Here is a 21,751-nt window from a genome sequence, read left to right on the forward strand (position 1 = left end):
GTGAGGTAAAAATCGTCATTGGAGGGTGCCTCCTATTTTTGTCACTGAGCTGCAAAAGTACCAACTGCGCATGCGGTGGAAAAACAACATGGACTTTGAATTTAAAGAGAGACTGTGTGAAGTCTGTCACTACCCACACCTCTACAACCCATTGTTCAAACACTGCAAAGACAGCCAGATGTGCAATAATTTGTGTGGGAAGTGAAACTGGAAGTGTGTGAAAGTGTACACGCCGATCTACTGCGCCTGTGTGGAGCACGTCCACTGAGCCGACCCCAGCATGAACTTTCAGTAGTATAAACACAAGTAGCCTGCGTCCATGCTATCTGTGCGCTTCCAAACTGGAGAATAACCGAGGCTTCAGTCTCTTTTGATATATCTCAAATGGATAAATGTAAATAAAAACTAGGGGTGACCCCTAATAGTCGAAGATTCGATGCATCGATTTGCAGGACCGGATTCAACCACTCATCTCATGGTCGAATCTTCACGGGTGTTATGAAATGAGGATCATACCATTTTGGCAATATGGGGGTGCTCGATATTAGTGTTAAAGATGTGTCCTTTAAAATTCGAACACATACACAAAGTGGTGGCTGTGTGTCGTGTGTAAAAATAAAAAAAATGTAGTCTTAGCCTCCTGCTGACTAGTGTCCTGCCCTTCCCAACCCGTTTATACCGTTTATTTTTTACGGTGTATGGTTTATACACACACAGATGATTCTACTATCGGTCGACCATAGAGAGATTTGAAAATTCTGATTCGAATGTGTAAATCCTTAGTCGGGGACACCCCTAATAAAAACATGTATAAACAATAAATGTTTAGAATAGCGCTTACGTAATCTCATGATCAGTGTGTCCACTAACGTTAGGCAGAGGATCCATTGACCGGTCACTCTTCATGGACACACAGCTGGGTTCTGGAGGATCCGGTCTGTGCATTGAGATGAACACAAGTGAATGTAAATCACACACTCTTATTTTCATGATTTTTGTATTTAACTGATTCAGGTGTCTAAATAATCCCATTAACAGGGACGTGCACAGGGGGGTTGCTCAGGTTGCCCGGGCAACTGCCCATATGCCCTTCTCGACTCACGGTGCCCGTCCGAGGTGGAAAAAAATAAATTAAAAAAATCGTACAATGGATGCAGAATTTCACGTAGGCCAAGATACAAAAAAAAAAATCGCAAAGCCTCGTTCACTTCCATATTCGGGTACCCGTCCGAAAGTGAAAGTAAAGCAATTGCTTGGGGCACCGAGCTGGCCTGGGGCCTCAAGACAGCGACAGGTTAAGAATAAAATGCAACGACAAACTGCTTGAGCGCCCCTTTGATAGTCAATGCAGTAAAGTGCAATGACACTGTTATCGGAATCCCCCTCAAGGGGGCCCTCTCAGTCGTAGCTGACAACAGCCACCCAACCACGCAATCTCTGCCGGCAAAATACAAAACCTCCTCGGCGATAATGAAGCGGAATTATGCTTTAGGAAGCCAGAAAAGAAAAAAGAGAAAAAACAAGATAGTGGTAAGTGATAAATTACACTGTATAAAATAGCTTTATTTGTACAAAAATGGTGTAATTTTGCAGCAGGTAGGCTAGCAAAAATATGTTTATATTAGCTAACGTTACCTGACTGACGGCAAATGCTGCTTGTAACGAACAGTTAGTGCAACTTTGTTTTCGAACGGATGGAATACGGATGGATAAAGAAGACGCACATCTGTTCTAGAATAACTGTTTATCGTATTTAATGACATAAAATTGCTATAGCTTTGTAATAGGTTTTGATGAAAGTGGCATAGCATGCTATACTAACTATTTTTATGCTATGCATAAATAACCTGGAATAGTTAATATAGCATTAACTATTATTATAAACATTATTTAACCAGAAAGAGGCAGAGGAACATGATTTTTTCATAGCTTATCTTAATGTGCTAGAGTCGGGATATATGGTAGTAACAGTTTATGCAAATATGATATTATTTTTATAAGTTACCAATGGATCTTGAACAGTTACTTTATTCGGTGTGGCAATTTTTACACTGTTGCATTTTGAAGTACAGTATCAGGACAACCCACATGTTTTAACTGTTACTGTTTATTAACTATTTAACAGGTATTATAGTCATCTGTTGCAACTTCATAATAACCATACAGATGATGTTTATAGACAGTTTACAAACCAACTAGTAACCCTTAACAAAGTGTTAGGAATATTTGGTCTGTCTATCTATGCAATGTTTATAGATGTTTAAAAAATGGTTTCTTAAAGTTTTACAAACATTTTTTAATCATTACCCGTTTATCTGTAGAAAGTTAGCCATGTCCATTTTGCTTGGGACCCCCAAATTCCTTCTAACCGCCCTGGCTGAGCCTGCATGAGCGGCACTAGAAGGAGATTGTCGCGGTTGTCGGGTGAGACTTAAAGTTGTCGGAAAGGTATAACAAACGGACGATCATAAACTGTTGATGGCAGTTAAATTAATATTGTCTTTTTTTATTAGACTATTGATATTGACTGGTTTGAGTTCTTTATTGGTATAGGCAAGGGAAATGGCCTCAAACGCACCAAAATGCAGGAAATCACATCTACGAAATAAAAAAAATTCTTGGGGGAGAAACCCCCAGACCCCCCTGCAAAAAAATAGCACCACCTATAATATTTTTCCTGACCAGAACATAAATACCACTAGGGGGCATTGAAATAATAATGATAATGGCAATAACAATAATATGTAATTGGACAGATCATGGGGGGTGGTTTCGGTTGGGGGGGGGGGGTTCCCTTTTTTAGGTCAGAGCAACTGCCCCTCAAAAATCCTGTGCACGTCCCTGCCCATTAACATGTATTATACTGTTGAAGATTTTATAGCAAGTTCACATCCACATATCAGAGCTGATGATTAAGATCATTTAATTAACATCTGAAATGTGTTTCATACAGTCCCTTCAGACCCTTTACAGCATTAATGAACAGTTTTCTTAGTATCAGCACAGATGTAGTAAGATCAGTGGTTTAGTAAACTTACCTAAACCCATGACCAGTGTGTCCACTAAAGTTGCGTAGAGGATCCATTGACTGGTCACTCTTCATGGACACACAGCTGGGTTCTGGAGGATCTGGTCTGTGCATTGAGAGGAACACAAGTGAATGTAAATCACACACACTTAAAGGGATAGTTTACCCAAAAATGAAAATTACCCCATGATTTACTCGCCCTCAAGTCATCCTATGTGTGTATGACATCCTTCTTTCAGCCGAACACAACCAGAGTTATATTAATAAATATCCTGACACATCCAAGCTTTATAATGGCAAGTTAAGCCATGCGCTTTGTGTTAGAAAAATATCCATATTTAAAACGTTATAAACTAAAATAACTAGCTTCCGCCAGATGGCCTATACAATGATTTACAGCAAAAGAGTGACCTTTGACCTGACGCATATTGATGAATGCAGAAGCGCAGAGGATGAGCAAAACAAAACACCGGTCACGAATTAGACGTCCCATGAATTAGTTCATTTCATGACTGAATGTCTGTTTGTTTTATATTTAATACTGTAAAGATGTTTTCTTTAACGCAGTCTAATGTGCTATATTCTATCGAAACGCTTCTCAGCAACGCAGATGATGTCAGGATGTTAGCGAGCTCTCCGATTCAATGTTTCCCGAGTACTGGATTTAACTTGTCTATTTTGCAAACAAAATTACTCGTCGATTACCTTAGTGGCTTCTTTGTAGCTGAAGCCAAAATGAGTCCACACTTCAGCTCTGTTAACCGCAGGAGCGGAATAATTCTATCGTCTTGTGAGGTTTGCTAACGCTAATGCACACACACACATTCATTCACCTTGCGCTTCTCCGGCTCCGCGTCAGTTACGTTCTGAGATAACACTGCCATCTAGCGTTGCGTTGTATACAGTCTGTGGTTTAATTCGAACACAAAGCCACGAAATCTTGGATGTAAATAAATAAATAAATATCGATACAGTGTTTTTGAGAATCGATACAGTATTGCCAAACAAAATATCGCAATACTCACGTGTATCGATATCTTCTTACACCCCTAACTCCTACATCATATGCCATAAGTCAGGTCAGAGGTCACTCTGTTGGCATATGTTGACTTGCGTAGGCTGTCTGGCGAAAGCTATTTTAGGTTATGAAGGTTTAAATATGTGTATTTTTCTTACAAAAAAAACATTGCTTCACTTCAGAAGGCATTTATTAACCCACTGGAGCTGTGTGGAGCGTGTTTATGATGGATTGATGCACTTTTTTGTACTTCAAAATCAGCACCCCCATTCACCCATTATAAAGGTTGGCAGAGCCAGGATATTTCTTAAAGGGGGGGGTGAAACACTCAGTTTCAGTCAATCTCATGTCAATCTTGAGTAACTATAGAGTAGCATTGCATCCTTCATATCTCCGAAAAGTCTTTAGTTTTATTATATTTATAAAAGAAATATGGGCTGTACCGAGTCTTTCCAGAAAAACGAGCGCCTGGAGGCGTATCGTGTGGGCGGAGCTAAAGAATGACGATCGCGAACAAAGCGGTGACGTCCTCAAGCGTGGAAAAACCCATGGCTATCTCAGCTAATAGATACATGATCCAGAATCAAATTCGGAGGCAGAAATAAATTGAACAGGAGAAACGGCAACAGCAGGACGTCCGTCTCTGTGGTATGGACTGTATTTAGTGACCTGTCAACATTTGCGCTTGTTTACTCGCAGTTTATGAGGACATGATTCGGTTTATGGACTATTGTATGCGACTAAACCTGAGCAGTAGCAAGCAAAACGGTTTTGCACGTCAGACTAGTGTAACGTTATACATAGAACAGCAATAGAGTAACCGTTAGCGCATTTGAATGACGAAGCACGCGATTGTGTCGTTTACTGATGTTTACTCACGCGACGATAGCCAACAGCACAGACATTTGAAGCAGTTTTACTCACCGGCTGCTTCCAAAGCAGGACCGAACCTTTATCGCTGGGACCGCTCCGTCAAAAACACACTTCTTTGGTATGATTTGGTAAAGTCCTGACAGCAGTGGTGTGGAAATCCACTTTGAGACGCGACTGAAGCGATGTTGTGAAGCTTCCACTCATTTCTGCGTTCAAATCGGTTCAAATGCAGCGCTGCCTTCCCGGAATGCTGTGCTGAAGCGTTGAAGTCGCTCGACGTCACATAGGAATCATAGGAACCATAGGAATAAAGTGGAGCGCGGCGCGGACTATAACCGACATAAGTGTTCACGGACAACTGGATCTGCAGCTGAGTGTTTATGGGTGTGCATTTCCTCTCTCGCTCTAGTCACGCGCGCGCACCCTACCGGGAGAAGAGCCCGTACGGCCCACACAAGGACCTTCCGCTCTTATTAACGTCAAGCCAACCCATACTCGAAAAAAACTCTCCGAAACTTGTGAGAAACCGGAAGGAGTATTTTTAACACAGAAATACTTTAACAAACGTCCAACATTAGTTTTTGAAACTTTGTCTATGTTTAGGATGGGAATCCAAGTCTTTAACAGTGTAAAAAGCTCAGTATGCATGAAACAGCATTTCACCGCCCCTTTTAATATACAGTGGGGCAAAAAAAGTATATAGTCAGCCACCAATTGTTCAAGTTCTTCAACTTAAAAAGATGAGAGAGGCCTGTAATTTTCATCATAGGTACTGTGGCAAGCAGCGAGGTGAGGGACTGAGAGTGGGCCGTTGGCGAGTGATAATGAGCGCCAGATGTGCTCCACATCTGTCTCGTCTCTGGGAGAAGTGATGGGAGAATAAAAGGAGGAGCGACGACAGTGCAAGCCGAGAGAGGACCAGGCCTGGAATTTGAGTTTTGTGTGCAGGCAGTCATCCGTGAGAGGCTCCCCACGTTACTTTTGTTTTGTTTATTATTTGATTCAAGTTTTTTTGTTGAACGTTAGCCGGTTCCCACCTCCTTCTTCACTGAACATCTGAACATACAAACCTTGCTACAGGCACACTTCAACTATGATAGACAGAATGAGAAAAAAAATCCAGAAAAGTCAAATGTCTGATTTTTAAAGAATTTATTTGCGAATTATGGTGAAAAAAAAGTCTTTGGTCAATAACAAAAGTAAATTTCAATACTTTGTTATATAACCTTTGTTGGCAATTGCAACGGTCAAACATTTTCTGTAAGTCACCGCAAGGTTTTTACACACTGTCGCTGGTAGTTTGGCCCATTCCTCCATGCAGATCTCCTCTAGAGCAGTGATGTTTTGGGGCTGTCAATGGGCAACACAGATTTTCAACTCCCTCCAAAGATTTTCTATGGGGTTGAGATCTGGAGACTCGCTAGGCCATTTCAGGACCTTGAAATGCTTCTTACGAAGCCAATCCTTCGTTGCCCGGGCGGTGTGTTGGGATCATTGTCATGCTGAAAGACCCAGCCACGTTTATCTTCAATGCCCTTGCTGATGGAAGGATGTTTTTACTCAAAGTTTCACGATTCATGGCCCCATTTATTATTTCCTTTACACTGATCAGTCATCCTGGTCCCTTTGCAGAAAAACAGCCCCAAAGCATGATGTTTCCACCCCTATGCTTTACAGTAGATATGGTGCAACTCAGCATTATTTCTCCTTCAAACACGACTAGCTGAGTTTTTACCAGAATGTTCTATTTTGCTTTCATCTGACCATATGACGTTCTCCCAATCCTCTTCTGGATCATCCAAATGTTCTCTAGCAAACTTCAGAAGGGGCTGGACATGTACTGCCTTAAGCAGGGGGACACGTCTGGCACTGCATGATTTGAGTCCCTGGCGGCGTAATGTGTTACTGATGGTAGCCTTTGTTACTTTGTTCCCAGCTCTCTGCAGGTCAATCACTAGGCCCCCCGTGTGGTTCTGGGATTTTTGCTCACCATTCTTGTGATCATTTTGACCCCATGGGGTGAGATCTTGTGTGAAGCCCAGATTGAGGGAGATTATCAGTGGTCTTGTATGTCTTGTATTTATCTCCCAAGGTTTATTTTTCTCCATCATGCCCTGATGGAGTTTTGGTTCCTTGCCACTGTTGCCTTTGGCTTGGCTTGCTCAGTTGGGGACACTAAAATTATGATCTAAGTTATTTAACTGAATATTAGGGATGTTCCCAGCTAAGGATTTACACATTTGAATCAGAATTGTCGAATCTTTCTATGGTCAACTGATAGTCGAATCATCTATGTGTGTGTGTGAATTGGTTGGGAGGGGCACGACACTAGTCAGCAGGAGGGTAAAACTGTTTTTATTTTCCTTTACACACTGCAAACAGCAACAACTTTTAATAAAGCGACCAAAACTGCCTGCCAACTGAAAGACGCACTGACAATGGCTTTCTTATTTAGGTTTAAATAAAAGGTAATGTGGTGGATAAACATTCATAAAACTTTTTCTCATAACATTTTAAAGCCGCGATCGAAATACAGAACATCACACAAATAGGGCTTGACATTACATTTTTTGCTCACCAGCCACTGTGGCTGGTTTTCCAAAGTTCTAGCCACTGAGCAGTTTCACTGGCCAGAATTTTGCTGTTTGGAAATTACATTGTATATGTTTAAAGTTGACTTTGGCATGCTTAAATTACATGAGTTTGAGTAATTTCACTTTATTTAGAAGATTTAAAACCCTTTCAAACTTTCAAATACAGAGTGACCCCCAAATCAAGACTACATTATTTTAGGGTGCTTTCACACCTGCCTCATTTAGTTCGGTTGAATCGTACCAGAGTTCGTTTCCCTCTTTGGTGCAGTTCGTTTGGTCAGGTCTGAAAGCAGCAATTGCACTCGGGTGCGCACCAAAAGCGGACCAAACAAGCGTACCGAGACCTCCTTGAAGAGCTGGTCTCGGTACGCTTTCAAACGAACTCTGGAGCGGTTTGTTTGTGGTGAGAACGTGATCCGACCTCGAACAGAACCAGCTGCAAAAGTACTGATCATTTTTGGACTGAACCAGCTGCCGTAGTTAGCTGCGCTGACATTGTGTGCATGATATTATTACCTGATAGATCGTTGGCAATATTTTCGGAAGATGAGCATGTCAAGAGTTAATAATTAATGCAGGCCTACTCTTGAAGTGACGAGTGATGTGCGCTCGCAGTCTGCAGTTTTCCCACACGTAAATACTGACCAATCGAAAAGCAGTTTAGGAAATACGCCATGGCCAATGAGTGATGTGGATGTTGTAACGTGCCTGCGTTTTGGTTCGTTTCAACTGGTTCGGACCAAAGCAATCAGTGTGGTGTGAAAAGGAACCAAAAAATCTGAAAAATGCAACAATGTATAATTGTTTGCCCTTGGTTCGGACCAAATGAACCGAACTAGAGATGTGAAAGCACCCTTAGTTAGGCTATATAAAAAAACAAATTAGCAAATTACAAAAACAATAGTAAATTAAAAAAAAAATTCAGATACTAATACATATGTATTTAATATGTATACATTTATTTAACATTTGATTAACATTAATAACAGACAGGTAGCCTATATAATTGGGCTGCTGAATGCATGGATGTAATATTCTAACACATATCCAGTTATTACCCACCTGTTTACCCACACTTAAGCCATAATCGACTGTGTTCATGCGAGATACTCCATGCGATGGACTTTTGACATCAGTGTGCGTGTGTATTTGACTATTCAGGAGCAACGAGAACTGATCACGCCTATCTTTCCTTCACTAACTGATAAAGAATTTAAGTTGAATTGTAGCTCATTTTGTGATACGACGGTCTTGGCATTTTATTTGGCTGTAAATTACATTCAACCCACCAAAGTGGCTAGTGGGAGGAAAAATACCTGCCTAGAGAGGAAAAGAACACTTTGAGTGCGTTTATATGCACGTTCTTAAGCCGATTGTGCCTAAAGGGGGCCGCACACCGGACTGAAGCACCGTGTCTCAGGATCTCACACCAGACGCGCACATTATATACACGCAAGCTCAATTTTGAATCGACTTCTGACAGAAGAGCTGCGCGATGGGTGTATGTAGCACAGGGTGAAATCAGCATGTACATTGACGATTTGAGAAAAATTATAAAATACATTTAATATAAAACCTTTAAAGGTCCTATTCTTCGCGTGTTTTCGAAGCTTTGATTTTGTTTACAGTGTGCAATATAACATGAGTTCATGTTTCACGTGTAAAAAAACACAGTATTTTTCGGCCTGATGATTTCCTTGTTCTATGAAGTCCCTCCTTCAGAAACACGTAACGAGTTCTGATTGGGCCAGCGCTTCCCGCGCTGTGATTGAACAGCAACTTAGCACTTTGCCCGGAAAGGTCCCGCCTCTTACCATAACATGGAGATGCAAGCGCTGAATGCGCGCTCTTCTCCACGTGGGAGAGCAACGAGACCACGCCCCCTATTTTGCGCTCTTGTGGGCGGAGTCAACAAACGGTTCTAGTGACGTCATCACAGCAGGAAGTGCAGCGGTGTAGTCCAAACCGGTCGCTCGCTGTAGGCTTTGAAAGGGAACTTCTGTTAAATAAAATATCTCACTTGGCATTGAACTTTGAGCTTTATAATTTTACAGGTATTATTTATGCTCTAACAGCAACATTACACACTAACTAAAGTTTGAAAGATGGAATCGCGAAGAACGGGACCTTTAAATGGAGCTCTGTGGCGCGACAGGATTTTAAACAACTTCCTGAGTCGCCGTGGACAGGCGCTGAATGCTGCCGCGGTCAAATCCGGCTCTGCATATCAATTCATCAAATCTTCGACTATTCGGGGTCACCCTAACTAAATATACAAATACAATTAATTATAAACTATAATACTGATCTGCCAACATTGTCGCTATATGATCAATTAAAATAAGCTGATAACATCACTGTTTTCTCCAGTACGACTGTACAGCCAAATCAAATTCTGTTGCAATATTGTCCTGTTTAACCCTGTGAAGCTGCTTTGAAACAATCGGCATTGTAAAAGTGCTATATAAATAAAGTTGATTGATTGATTGATTGAATGTCTTCCATTTTTTAATAATTGCTCCCACAGTCTTCCCAGCCTGGTGCAGGTCTACAATTTTGTTTCTGGTGTCCTTTGACAGCTCTTTGGTCTTTTTTATGACCTTTTTAAGACCATTAAGAATTAAATTTAAGACCTATATTGCGCAATAAAAAAACCATGCATAGCAAATACAGAATCACTAAAGTACTTGCAAAGCGAATTCATTTATTTAAATTGAACAAAGTAAAAAAAATATATTCACACATTTGTTACTTTTTTTAAAATAAAAAATATTTTTTATTTTTATTTTGTGGTAGTCACTTCCATACATTTTTCATAATTAGGATGACACATTAACCATAAAAATAGTCACACATGGCAATAAAACAAACAAAATGCATGAATCTGGTTTGTATTACAAAACAAAAAAGGCTGGTCCAGTGGTGTGCTATCTATCTTTATAAACACGATCGCTTGGGCTGGGAAATATGACTAACATCTTACAAGTAAACCACAGCAATAAGCATTTGCTGAATATAAGCAAAAAGTTTTCAAGTAATTAAGTAATCAAGTAAACTGGTCAGTAATAAAATATATAGGCTACTTATAAACAAATGACAATAGACTATTGTCAGAATAGGACAAATTAATACAACAAATACATATCTACGAACAGTGTTTTAGTGAAAGTGCTGTTTTCCCCGTTTGTGTTGTTGTTAAGCTATTGTCAGCTATTGCTGCTTTTGGATGAATGCAGGGGAATGCGGGTGGAATGAGCCACGACAAGGAGATTCTTTCACAAGCTTTACTGAACTTCTTTTCTTCACAGATGTAAGTTTACAGCGCACTCACCAACAGTGTGACATTCATGAACACAGAATTGTTTAGTTGATGCAGCTGATATAGGCGCTCTTGCTCCGGCACTGACGGCAATGTTCAGACGTGCGATGAGCATGCGAGCTACCTCTCAAGCGTAACTTCACAGTATGGGAAGCCAAACAATCCAAAAGTGGGACGAGACAGCGGGCTGTTAAAAAGCTTGCGCCGCGTGGACATGTCATCTGCGCGGTTCAATAGGCCAAGCCGACTCGTGCGTTTACTAGCGCTACCCAATGGGCAGCTCGAACCATATACAGGGCTGGACTGGGGCTAAAAGTCGGCTCTGGCATACCCAGCACATCCAGCCCACGAGTTCCCCGTAAATGTTTTTGCTGGGGTTGGGGCCTTAAATTGGAGTATATAAATAAAACTAGGACAAGGACAAATAATGATAGATATTATCGTATTTGCTGCAAATGTAGATAAACTTAATATTGCTTTTTTTCACACAGAAATGCCCTTGGCAGTAAATCACTGATGGTTTTGAGCTAGGATGCAGTAAAGTAAATTTACTTCTTTTAAATGCTGTCATCATTTACTGACTCTCGTGTCATTCCAAACCTTTATGACTTCTGTGAAACACAAAATAAGATGTTTTGAAGAATGTTGGCAACCAAGCCATTTTGGTTAGGCTACCCTTTGAATATTGTATGAACAAAAAAACAGACTCAAATTATTTTATTTTATGCTACACAGAAATAAATTCATTTAGGTTTGGAATGACATTAGGGTGAGTAAATGATCACATTTTTGGGTTGAACAATCATATTTTTCAAGAGTTAACACATCATTTAAGTAAGACACATCTATCTTTCATGAGGCTATTAAATTTCATTAAATCTATTAAAAAAAGTTAATAAAACTTTTAAAGAGGAAAAAAAAAGCTTTGTCCTTAATTCATGGGATCCAGACTTTAAAAATGTTTTATAGACTGTAATTTACCAGATTCAAAAATGTAAGATCATGGTAGGGTAAAAAACATAGACTGTAAAAACCTGTAACGCCACGCCAGCAGAGGGAGCCCTCTCCCGAGTACTGACTTCGTGCCACTCCCTCTGCTTCATTGATTACTTGCTGTTTGGTGGACATTTAAGCATGGCCATGCCATCATTCCTGTGCGAAGTATTGCCAGTTAACCTGCCTTACCGAGCGGTTCTTTCTATATTGGTCTGCTATCTTGTTATTGACCATTGCCTGTTTATTCTGTTTCTGCCTTTTGGATTTCCCTTTGTATAGTTGCTTGGATTGGACTGCCTTATTGTGTTTGAACCTCTGCCTGCCTCATGTTTATGTCCATTGCCTGTCGATTTGGAATTGCTTGCTCTAGCCTATAAATAAACACTGCATATGGATTCTAGCGCCGCCTCGGCATCCTTACATAATACTTCGCCAAAGATGAATCTAGCACAAGTTGCCAAGCTACAGGCCGCACTCACCTATCAAGGCGATATGCTCAAACAGTACAGAGACCAAATGGCTAAGGCTCAAGCGGCTAATGAATATCTTACTCAACACCAACAATCGCTACCACTGCCAACGCCTCAGAAGATAAGCCTTGCTTTACCAGATAAATTCGATGGTTCAGCGGAGCAATGTAAAGGATTTCTCCGGCAAGTTGAAATCTATTTTATGCATCAAGGATGTGATTTTGAGTCTGATGAGAAGTGTGCATTTCTCATGTCTTCGCTAACTGGTAAAGCGATCGAGTGGGCCGCGGCAGTCTGGGAATCTGACCGTGTGTTTCAAACATCTTACACATATTTTGTGAAACAACTTAAAGAGGTGTTTGAGTATTCAGCAGGTGGCAAAGATATTTCTACCCGCCCCTGCAACTGACCCAGGGCCATAGGACAGCCGCTGATTATGCCATTGAGTTCAGAACGATCGCTGCCAGAGTGGCTGGAATGATGTTTCACTCAAGGCCATGTTTCAACGCAGTCTGAACTTACAGCTACAGACAGAGCTTGCTTGCAAGGGTGAGGATCTCTCTTTTTCAGACCATGTCAATCTTGATAGCTAGTGCAACAATCTCATGCGTAGCAACCTTGCTCAAATCAAGTCAACCTCTTTGAGAAACATGCCTATCCAACCAGTAACGCAGATTTCCAGCTCTAACCAATCTAATGATCATGCCAGTCCTGAACCCATGCAACTAGGATTCACCAGGCTATCTGATGAAGAAAAATCACGACGGCTAGTCCACAACCTGTGCTTCTACTGTGGAGAGACAGGCCATCGCAATTCTGTTTGCCCACTCAAAGCCCAGAGGAACACCATTACAAACAGCCGGGTGAGTGTCGGCAGTCTTTCACTGACTAACATCAAGTCTCTCACTATCACAGTAAAGATTTCTACTGAAAATGACTCCTTTGAATTTGCAGCGCAGATTGACTCGGGTTCAGCATCAAATTGAATTCATCAAGACCTCATCACAACATTCAATATCCCCACGCAACCCTGCAATCCTCCAATCATGGTTAACGCTGTCAATAACAAACCCATCGGAGACGTTATCAGTCAACAAACTCTGTCCATGCAACTTCAAGTAGGACTGTATGACTTTTTATGCCTTAGATTTGTTTTTATGTTTTTATGACCTTAAATTTTTATTGTTAAATTTATGACTTTTTATGACCCCGCGGAAACCCTGCATGGTGGAGTCTGGTGTCTGACTGTTTGAGGTTGTGGACAGGTGTCTTTTATACTGATAATGAGTTCAAACAGGTGCCATCAATACAGGTAACGAGTGGAGGACAGAGGAGCCTCTTAAAGAAGTTACAGGTCTGTGAGAGCCAGAAATCTTGATTTCTTGTAGGTGGCCAATACTTATTTTCCACCATAATTTGTAGATAAATTCTTTAAAAACCATGTGATTTTTCTGATTTTTTTCCTTCTCATTTTAGCTCTCATAGTTGAAGTGTACCAATGATGAAAATTCCAGGTCTCTCATCTTTTTATGTGGGAGAACTTGCACAATTGGTGGCTGACTAAATACTTTTTTGCCTCACTGTAACTCAGGTGGTTGTTTGTCTGAAAGAACAAAGTCATATACACTTAGGATGACTTGAGGGTGAGTAAATCATTCTTGGATGAAATATCACTGAAAATTGAAAATTCACATGATGAAAATTCATGGCTCTTGTAATGAACTGATCCAGATGACCAAATTATTCCATTAACATGTATTTTGTTGTTGGAGACTTTACAGAAAGTTCACATCCACATATCAGAGCTGTTGATTAAGATCTTTTGATTAACATCTGAAATGTGTTTTTTATACAGTCCCTTCAGTCCCTTTACAGCATTAATGAACAGTTTTCTTTGTATCAGCACAGATGTAGTAAGATCAGAGGTTTAGTAAACACTTACCTAAACCCATGACCAGTGTGTCCACTAAAGTTGCGTAGAGGATCCATTGACTGGTCACTCTTCATGGACACACAGCTGGGTTCTGGAGGATCCGGTCTGTGCATTGAGAGGAACACAAGTGAATGTAAATCACACACTCTTATTTTCATGATTTTTGTATTTAACTGATTCAGGTTTCTAAATAATCCCATTAACATGTATTATACTGTTGAAGATTTTATAGCAAGTTCACATCCACATATCAGAGCTGTTGATTAAGATCATTTAATTAACATCTGAAATGTGTTTCATACAGTCCCTTCAGACCCTTTAATGAACAGTTTTCCTAGTATCAGCACAGATGCAGTAAGATCAGTGGTTTAGTAAACTTACCTAAACCCATGACCAGTGTGTCCACTAAAGTTGCGTAGAGGATGATCCATTGACTGGTCACTCTTCATGGACACACAGCTGGGTTCTGGAGGATCTGGTCTGTGTATTGAGAGGAACACCACTGAATGTAAATCACACACTTAAAGGGATAGTTTACCCAAAAATGAAAATTACCCCATGATTTACTCGCCCTCTAGTCATCCTATGTGTGTATGACATCCTTCTTTCAGCCGAACACAATCAGAGTTATATTAATAAATATCCTGACACATCCAAGCTTTATAATGGCAGTGAATTGGGGGGGGGGGGGGGGGGGGGATATTATGAAGCCCAAAAAAGTGCATCAATCCATCATAAACATACTCCACACGGCTCCAGGGGTTAAAGGGGGGGTGAAATGCTGTTTCATGCATACTGATCTTTTTACACTGTTAAAGACTTGGAATCCCATACTAAACATAGACAAAGTTTCAAAAGTTAAGGTGGACGTTTGATGGGAGTATTTCTTTGTCAAAAATACTACTTCCGGTTAGTCATAAGTTTCGGCAAGTTTTTTGAGATCATGCGTCCCCTTTGACGTTAATGGGGGCGGAATTTCCTTGTATGGGCCTTACGGACAATTCTACCGGAAGCGCGTGAGAGAGAGCGAGGGAGAGAGCGAAAGCAACAGCCTACGCCCATCAAAGCGGGGCTTGTAGGATGCTGGACAGGTGACAATTACACATAGCACATAACAATGTCACCAAAAAAGTGGGTTTTTGGTTGCCAGACCAAGACAGTCCTGCACAGATTCGCCAAAAACCCCGCGTTAAGGCAACAGTGGATGGAATTTGCTTTTCCGGATCAGCAACTGAGTTGTGCGAATGTTTATATCTGTTCGCTGCATTTCGGTGCCGACTGTTTCATAAACAAGGCCCAGCTCGACGCCGGATTTTCCCGATCGCCTAATGCTGAAGGATGGAGCAGTCCCAACGATAGAAGGGTGAGTGAGACTGCTTTTAGTCCGCTTACTGTCTACACAAACCACGCGTAAACACACAAACACACGTGCACAACTGCACTTCCCACATGTACACCTTCAAAGACAAAAATACGACGATATAATTCAAGTATAAATATGTAAATAACACAAGCCGCTAAGCATATTATATAGTTAGTGTATAACTTGTAACTTACCACATAGAGACGTCCTGCTCTAGTCGTTTTTGCTGCTGCTCCTGTTCAACTGCAGCCTCTGGGTCTGATTCCGGATCATAGATGTATGGCTGTATCTGATTAAAAGCCATATTTTTATTTTGAATAAAGTTTTTTTTCCGCTGTTAGGGATGACGCTCGACTCAACACACAGCGCGCTGCTGCACACGTCATTATTTAGCTCCGCTCACACGACACGCCCCCACCCGCTCGGCTTTTTTCGGAAAGACTCGGAACAGCGCATCTTTCTTATATAATTATAAAAAAATAAAAACTTTTCGGAGATATGCAGGATGCAATGCTACTCTATAGGTACTCAAGATTGACATGACACTGACTGAAACTGAGTGTTTCACCCCCCCTTTAATAAAGGCCTTCCGAATCTGAAGTTAAGCCATGTGTTTCTTCTTCTTCTTTCGGCTTTTCCCTTCAGGGGTCGCCACATCGAACCATCTGCCACAGTCCTGACACTTTTCTCCACCCATTCCAACCTGCCTGCACACGCTTCTTCACCTCTTTTCCACACTCCCCATTGCTCTGGACTGCTGACCCTAAGTACTTAAAATCCTGCACCTTCTTTACCTCTTCTCCCCGTAACCTCACTGTTCCACATGGTCCTCTCTCATTCACACACATGTATTCTGTCTTGCTGCGACTAACCTTCATTCCTCTTCTCTCCAGAGCAAACCTCCATCTCTCTAGACTTTCCTCCACCTGCTCCCTACTCTCACAACAGATCACAATGTCATCCGGCGTCAAAGCTTTTGCTACTCCTACATCATACACCATCTGTCAGGTCAGAGGTCACTCTGTTGGTGTATGTTGACTTGCGTAGGCCGTCTGTCGGAAGCTAGATATTTTAGGTTATAAAGCTTTGAATATGTGTATTTTTCTTACAAAACACCCATTGCTTCACTTCAGAAGGTGTTTATTAACCCACTGGAGCTGTGTGGAGTGTGTTTATGATGGATTGATGCACTTTTTTGGAATTCAAAATCAACACCCCATTCACTGCCATTATAAAGCGTGCAAGAGCAAGGATATTTATTAATATAAAGTGGGGCAAAAAAGTATTTAGTCAGTATTTTATTTTAGCCGATCACAAAGCTCTCCTGTCCACCGTGGCGTGAATAAATCACAATCCGAATGCACGAGTTTTAGGTTTTTTCCTATAGTTTTATCACTGAGGTGGCATGCACAAGTGCACTTTTATTTTGTCGGATTTCCATGAGTGAAACAAGCGAAGGGCGCATGACATGCGTCACGACCAAACGATAGCGATTGGTTATGGCAGATCGAGAGTGGCTCAGGGCAGATCCAATAGTTTTAAACCTCAACAGGGTGCCCACCTTCACGGAAATAAACCCTTGTCAATGGAGAGTGGCCATACTCTATGTACAAATGAAATGTACGAGAGTCTGGTAAAACCAGGCTACCTCATTCCTGGGATACAGCATCAGCTATCAAGGTGTGGAAATGGATAACTCCAAGATCACAGTGGTTACGGAATGGCCACAACCCAACACAGTTAAGGAACTTCAACGCTTCCTGGGTTTCGCCAACTTTTACAGACGTTTCATCCGCAATTACAGCATGACAGTCGCACCACTAACATCATTGCTCAAAGGTAAACCGTCAAGACAAAAATGGACTGATCTAGCCTCTCAAGCATTCACTAATCTAAAGAGTAGCTTCACTACAGCACCCATCCTGAAACATCCAGACCCTAACCTACCATTCATTGTGAAAGTAGATGCTTCTGATTGTGGGATAGGTGCAGTGCTCTCGCAACGCCATGGACAACCAGGCAAGCTGTTTCCCTGTGCATATTTTTCTAGGAAGCTCACCGATGCAGAGTGCAATTATGATGTCGGCAACAAGGAGCTTCTAGCCATGAAAGCGCCCGTTGAAGAATGGAGACATTGGCTGGAGGGTTCCATTCGAATTTTAGCCCCAGTCCAGCCCTGTTTATGGTTCGAGCTGCCCATTGGGTAGCACTAGTAAACACGTCCGCACTGCACTGACGAGTCGGCTCGGTTTATTGAACCGCGGCGCGAGCTCTTTAACAGCCCACTGTCTCGTCCCACTTTTGGATTGTTTGGCTTCCCATATTCACGCTCTATAGACGAGTTTTCTGAGCGTGAATATGGGAAGCCGAACAATACAAGATGCATGCTGGTCTCATTTGTAGTTGTAATACAGCGAACAATAGTTGGATTAGCAAAATAAAGAACTACAACACCACGGAAACGTGCGCTGCGGGAGGCGAGAGCATTTCAATGAGGTAACATTACATGGAAGTAGGAAAATTAAGACCTTTTAACATTTATTTAAGGCCTAGAACCCAATGCTTCGGCGAATTTAAGACTTTTTATGCCTTAGATTTGTTTTTATGTTTTTATGACCTTAAATTTTTATTGTTAAATTTATGACTTTTTATGACCCCACGGAAACCCTGCATGGTGGAGTCTGGTGTCTGACTGTTTGAGGTTGTGGACAGGTGTCTTTTATACTGATAATGAGTTTAAAACACTGTTTTTTTTCCTTCTCATTTTAGCTCTCATAGTTGAAGTGTACCAATGATGAAAATTCCAGGTCTCTCATCTTTTTATGTGGGAGAACTTGCACAATTGGTGGCTGACTAAATACTTTTTTGCCCCACTGTAACTCAGGTGGTTGTTTGTCTGAAAGAACAAAGTCATATACACTTAGGATGACTGGAGGGTGAGTAAATCATTCTTGGATGAAATATCACTTTAAATTCATGGCTCTTGTAATGAACTGATCCAGATGACCAAATTATTCCATTAACATGTATTTTGTTGTTGGAGACTTTACAGAAAGTTCACATCCACATATCAGAGCTGTTGATTAAGATCTTTTGATTTACATCTGAAATGTGTTTTATACAGTCCCTTCAGTCCCTTTACAGCATTAATGAACAGTTTTCTTAGTATCAGCACAGATGTAGTAAGATCAGAGGTTTAGTAAACACTTACCTAAACCCATGACCAGTGTGTCCACTAAAGTTGCGTAGAGGATCCATTGACTGGTCACTCTTCATGGACACACAGCTGGGTTCTGGAGGATCCGGTCTATGCATTGAGAGGAACACAAGTGAATGTAAATCACACACTCTTATTTTCCTGATTTTTGTATTTAACTGATTCAGGTGTCTAAATAATCCCATTAACATGTATTATGCTGTGGAAGATTTTATAGCAAGTTCACATCCACATATCAGAGCTGTTGATTAAGATCATTTAATTAACATCTGAAATGTGTTTCATACAGTACCTTCAGACCCTTTAATGAACAGTTTTCTTAGTATCAGCAGAGATGTAGTAAGATCAGTGGTTTAGTAAACTTACCTAAACCCATGACCAGTGTGTCCACTAAAGTTGCGTAGAGGATGATCCATTGACTGGTCACTCTTCATGGACACACAGCTGGGTTCTGGAGGATCTGGTCTGTGTATTGAGAGGAACACCACTGAATGTAAATCACACACTTAAAGGGATAGTTTACCCAAAAATGAAAATTACCCCATGATTTACTCGCCCTCTAGTCATCCTATGTATGTATGACATCCTTCTTTCAGCCGAACACAATCAGAGTTATATTAATAAATATCCTGACACATCCAAGCTTTATAATGGCAGTGAATTGGGGGGGATATTATGATCATATTATGCATCAATCCATCATAAACATACTCCACACGGCTCCAGGGGTTAATAAAGGCCTTCCGAATCTGAAGTTAAGCCATGTGTTTCTTCTTCTTCTTTCGGCTTTTCCCTTCAGGGGTCGCCACATCGAACCATCTGCCACAGTCCTGACACTTTTCTCCACCCATTCCAACCTGCCTGCACACGCTTCTTCACCTCTTTTCCACACTCCCCATTGCTCTGGACTGCTGACCCTAAGTACTTAAAATCCTGCACCTTCTTTACCTCTTCTCCCCGTAACCTCACTGTTCCACATGGTCCTCTCTCATTCACACACATGTATTCTGTCTTGCTGCGACTAACCTTCATTCCTCCTGGGGGTGGCTTTCCCCCATTCACTGCCATTATAAAGCGTGCAAGAGCAAGGATATTTATTAATATAAAGTGGGGCAAAAAAGTATTTAGTCAGCCACCAATTGTTCAAGTTCTCCCACTTAAAAAGATGAGAGAGGCCTGTAATTGTCATCATAGGTACTGTGGCAAGCAGCGAGGTGAGGGACTGAGAGCGGGCCGGTGATGAGTGATAATGAGCGCCAGCTGCGCACCACATCGGTCTCGTCTCACGGAGGAGTGACGGGAGAATAAAAGGAGTGCAAGCCGAGAGAGGACCAGACCTGGAATTTGAGTTGTGTTTTGTTTATGTGTGTGCAGGCAGTCGTCCATGAGGGGCTCCCCACATTACTTTCGTTTTGTTTATTATTTGATTCAAGTTTAGTTCAACGTTAGCCGGTTCCCGCCTCCTTCTTCCCTGAGCATACAAACCTTGCTACAGGTACACTTCAACTATGAGAGACAGAATTGAGACAAATATATTCAATTTGTGTTATCTGAGGAATTTTTGTCCAGAGGCTAAAGACTACAGACAGTAGAGGAGCTATTTCCGCATGTTTTCAACCCGTGCATGGGCGGTGGGATCTCACTCACAGCTCATTTTGCAGCCGCGGGCATTCAAGTAAACAGAACGGTGCAAAGTGAGTGTTTCAACTTTTCAAATTAATTCCTATGAAAGTTAAGCTTCCAAAGGCATGAACTGAAAACACACCAGACTGAACACACACTGAGAACGACTGCCTCGGACACGCTTATCTCAGCTCTCGTGATGAATGTAATTTGACTACTGCAGCATTTGTCAGGGTATCTGCAGGTTTCACCAAGTCAAATTTAAGACTTAAGACCTTTATGAATTAAATTTAAGACCTATATCACGCATTAAAAAAAAAACATGCAAAGGAAATGCAGAATCACTAAATTACTTATTATACTTATATTATTTAATTTATTTAAATTGAACAAAGTATTATTAAACATATTATTCATGGCTCAATCCCACCAGAATTAGCGTACATATAATTAGGGCTGGACGATATGGCCAAAATTGATATCACAATATATTTCTTAATTTTGGTCGATACGATATAATTTCGATATCGATATGAACTAGGGCTGGGCGATATGGCCAAAATTTCATATCCCGATATAGCTCATTTGATATCCCGATAACGATATACATAACGATATAGCAATTTTTCTGTTAATTTAGTTTATGAATAGTCTATACAAAATTGCAATGTGGAAATGCAGTTTGAAATGATATACAAAACAAATAAAGGTAGTATGGACTACATTTTTATTTTATTTAGAACCTTTTTTTAAAGCAAGACTGTTGGTAAAGTTAACACCTGCCTAGGGATGTTAACCGATGACCGTTTGACCGATGGCTGACCGTATCAACGTTAACCGATCAAAGTTGTCGGTTAAAATAAATAAAAAAGTGATCTCTAAATTAGGCTATTATAGACAGTGGACTAAACGCTACTACAGTTGGCCGTCTCATTCCAAAATCTTTTTGTGTGATTGAACATCCCTCGCACTCAATTTTTCATAACTCGCCTGTTTGTACTTAATAAACCATTAAAAACATTTGGCGCGAGGTCACAGCGTTTGGGTTTGCGCGCTCACAAGGTTTGCAAAAAGTAAACACTCGAGGTTAGAGTCAGGGCAGACGACAGGATGAAGCGTGCATTTCGCTTAAGATGGGCTTACATTTGGAAATATATTACATCTACATTTCAGTGGAAACACATAAGGTGTTGATCGTCTTTCTTTATTATTGTTAGCACTACCTCAAACTAAAGCGGCGTCTCTTCGGAGCGGTCATTTTCTTAAATGAGCCGCGGCAATGATTCAAATGAGCTATAACGCTGGACAAACCACAAA

General features: G+C 41.1%; 1 protein-coding gene across 1 annotated transcript in view; it reads right to left on the bottom strand.

Annotated features, from left to right (window-relative positions):
- Positions 1-21,751, bottom strand: part of LOC137072824 (NACHT, LRR and PYD domains-containing protein 3-like) — a 65,221-nt gene that overhangs the window by 35,469 nt on the left and 8,001 nt on the right. The window contains exons 3-7 of the mRNA XM_067440780.1: positions 19,178-19,276; positions 18,806-18,901; positions 14,613-14,711; positions 14,241-14,336; positions 3,045-3,134 (exon numbers count right to left, since the gene is read on the bottom strand). Of these exons, the coding sequence (XP_067296881.1) occupies positions 3,045-3,134; positions 14,241-14,336; positions 14,613-14,711; positions 18,806-18,901; positions 19,178-19,276 (480 nt within the window). The remainder of the gene's footprint in view (positions 1-3,044; positions 3,135-14,240; positions 14,337-14,612; positions 14,712-18,805; positions 18,902-19,177; positions 19,277-21,751) is intronic.

Source organism: Pseudorasbora parva, chromosome 4 (assembly GCF_024679245.1).
Source record: "Pseudorasbora parva isolate DD20220531a chromosome 4, ASM2467924v1, whole genome shotgun sequence".
Lineage (NCBI taxonomy): Eukaryota > Metazoa > Chordata > Actinopteri > Cypriniformes > Gobionidae > Pseudorasbora > Pseudorasbora parva.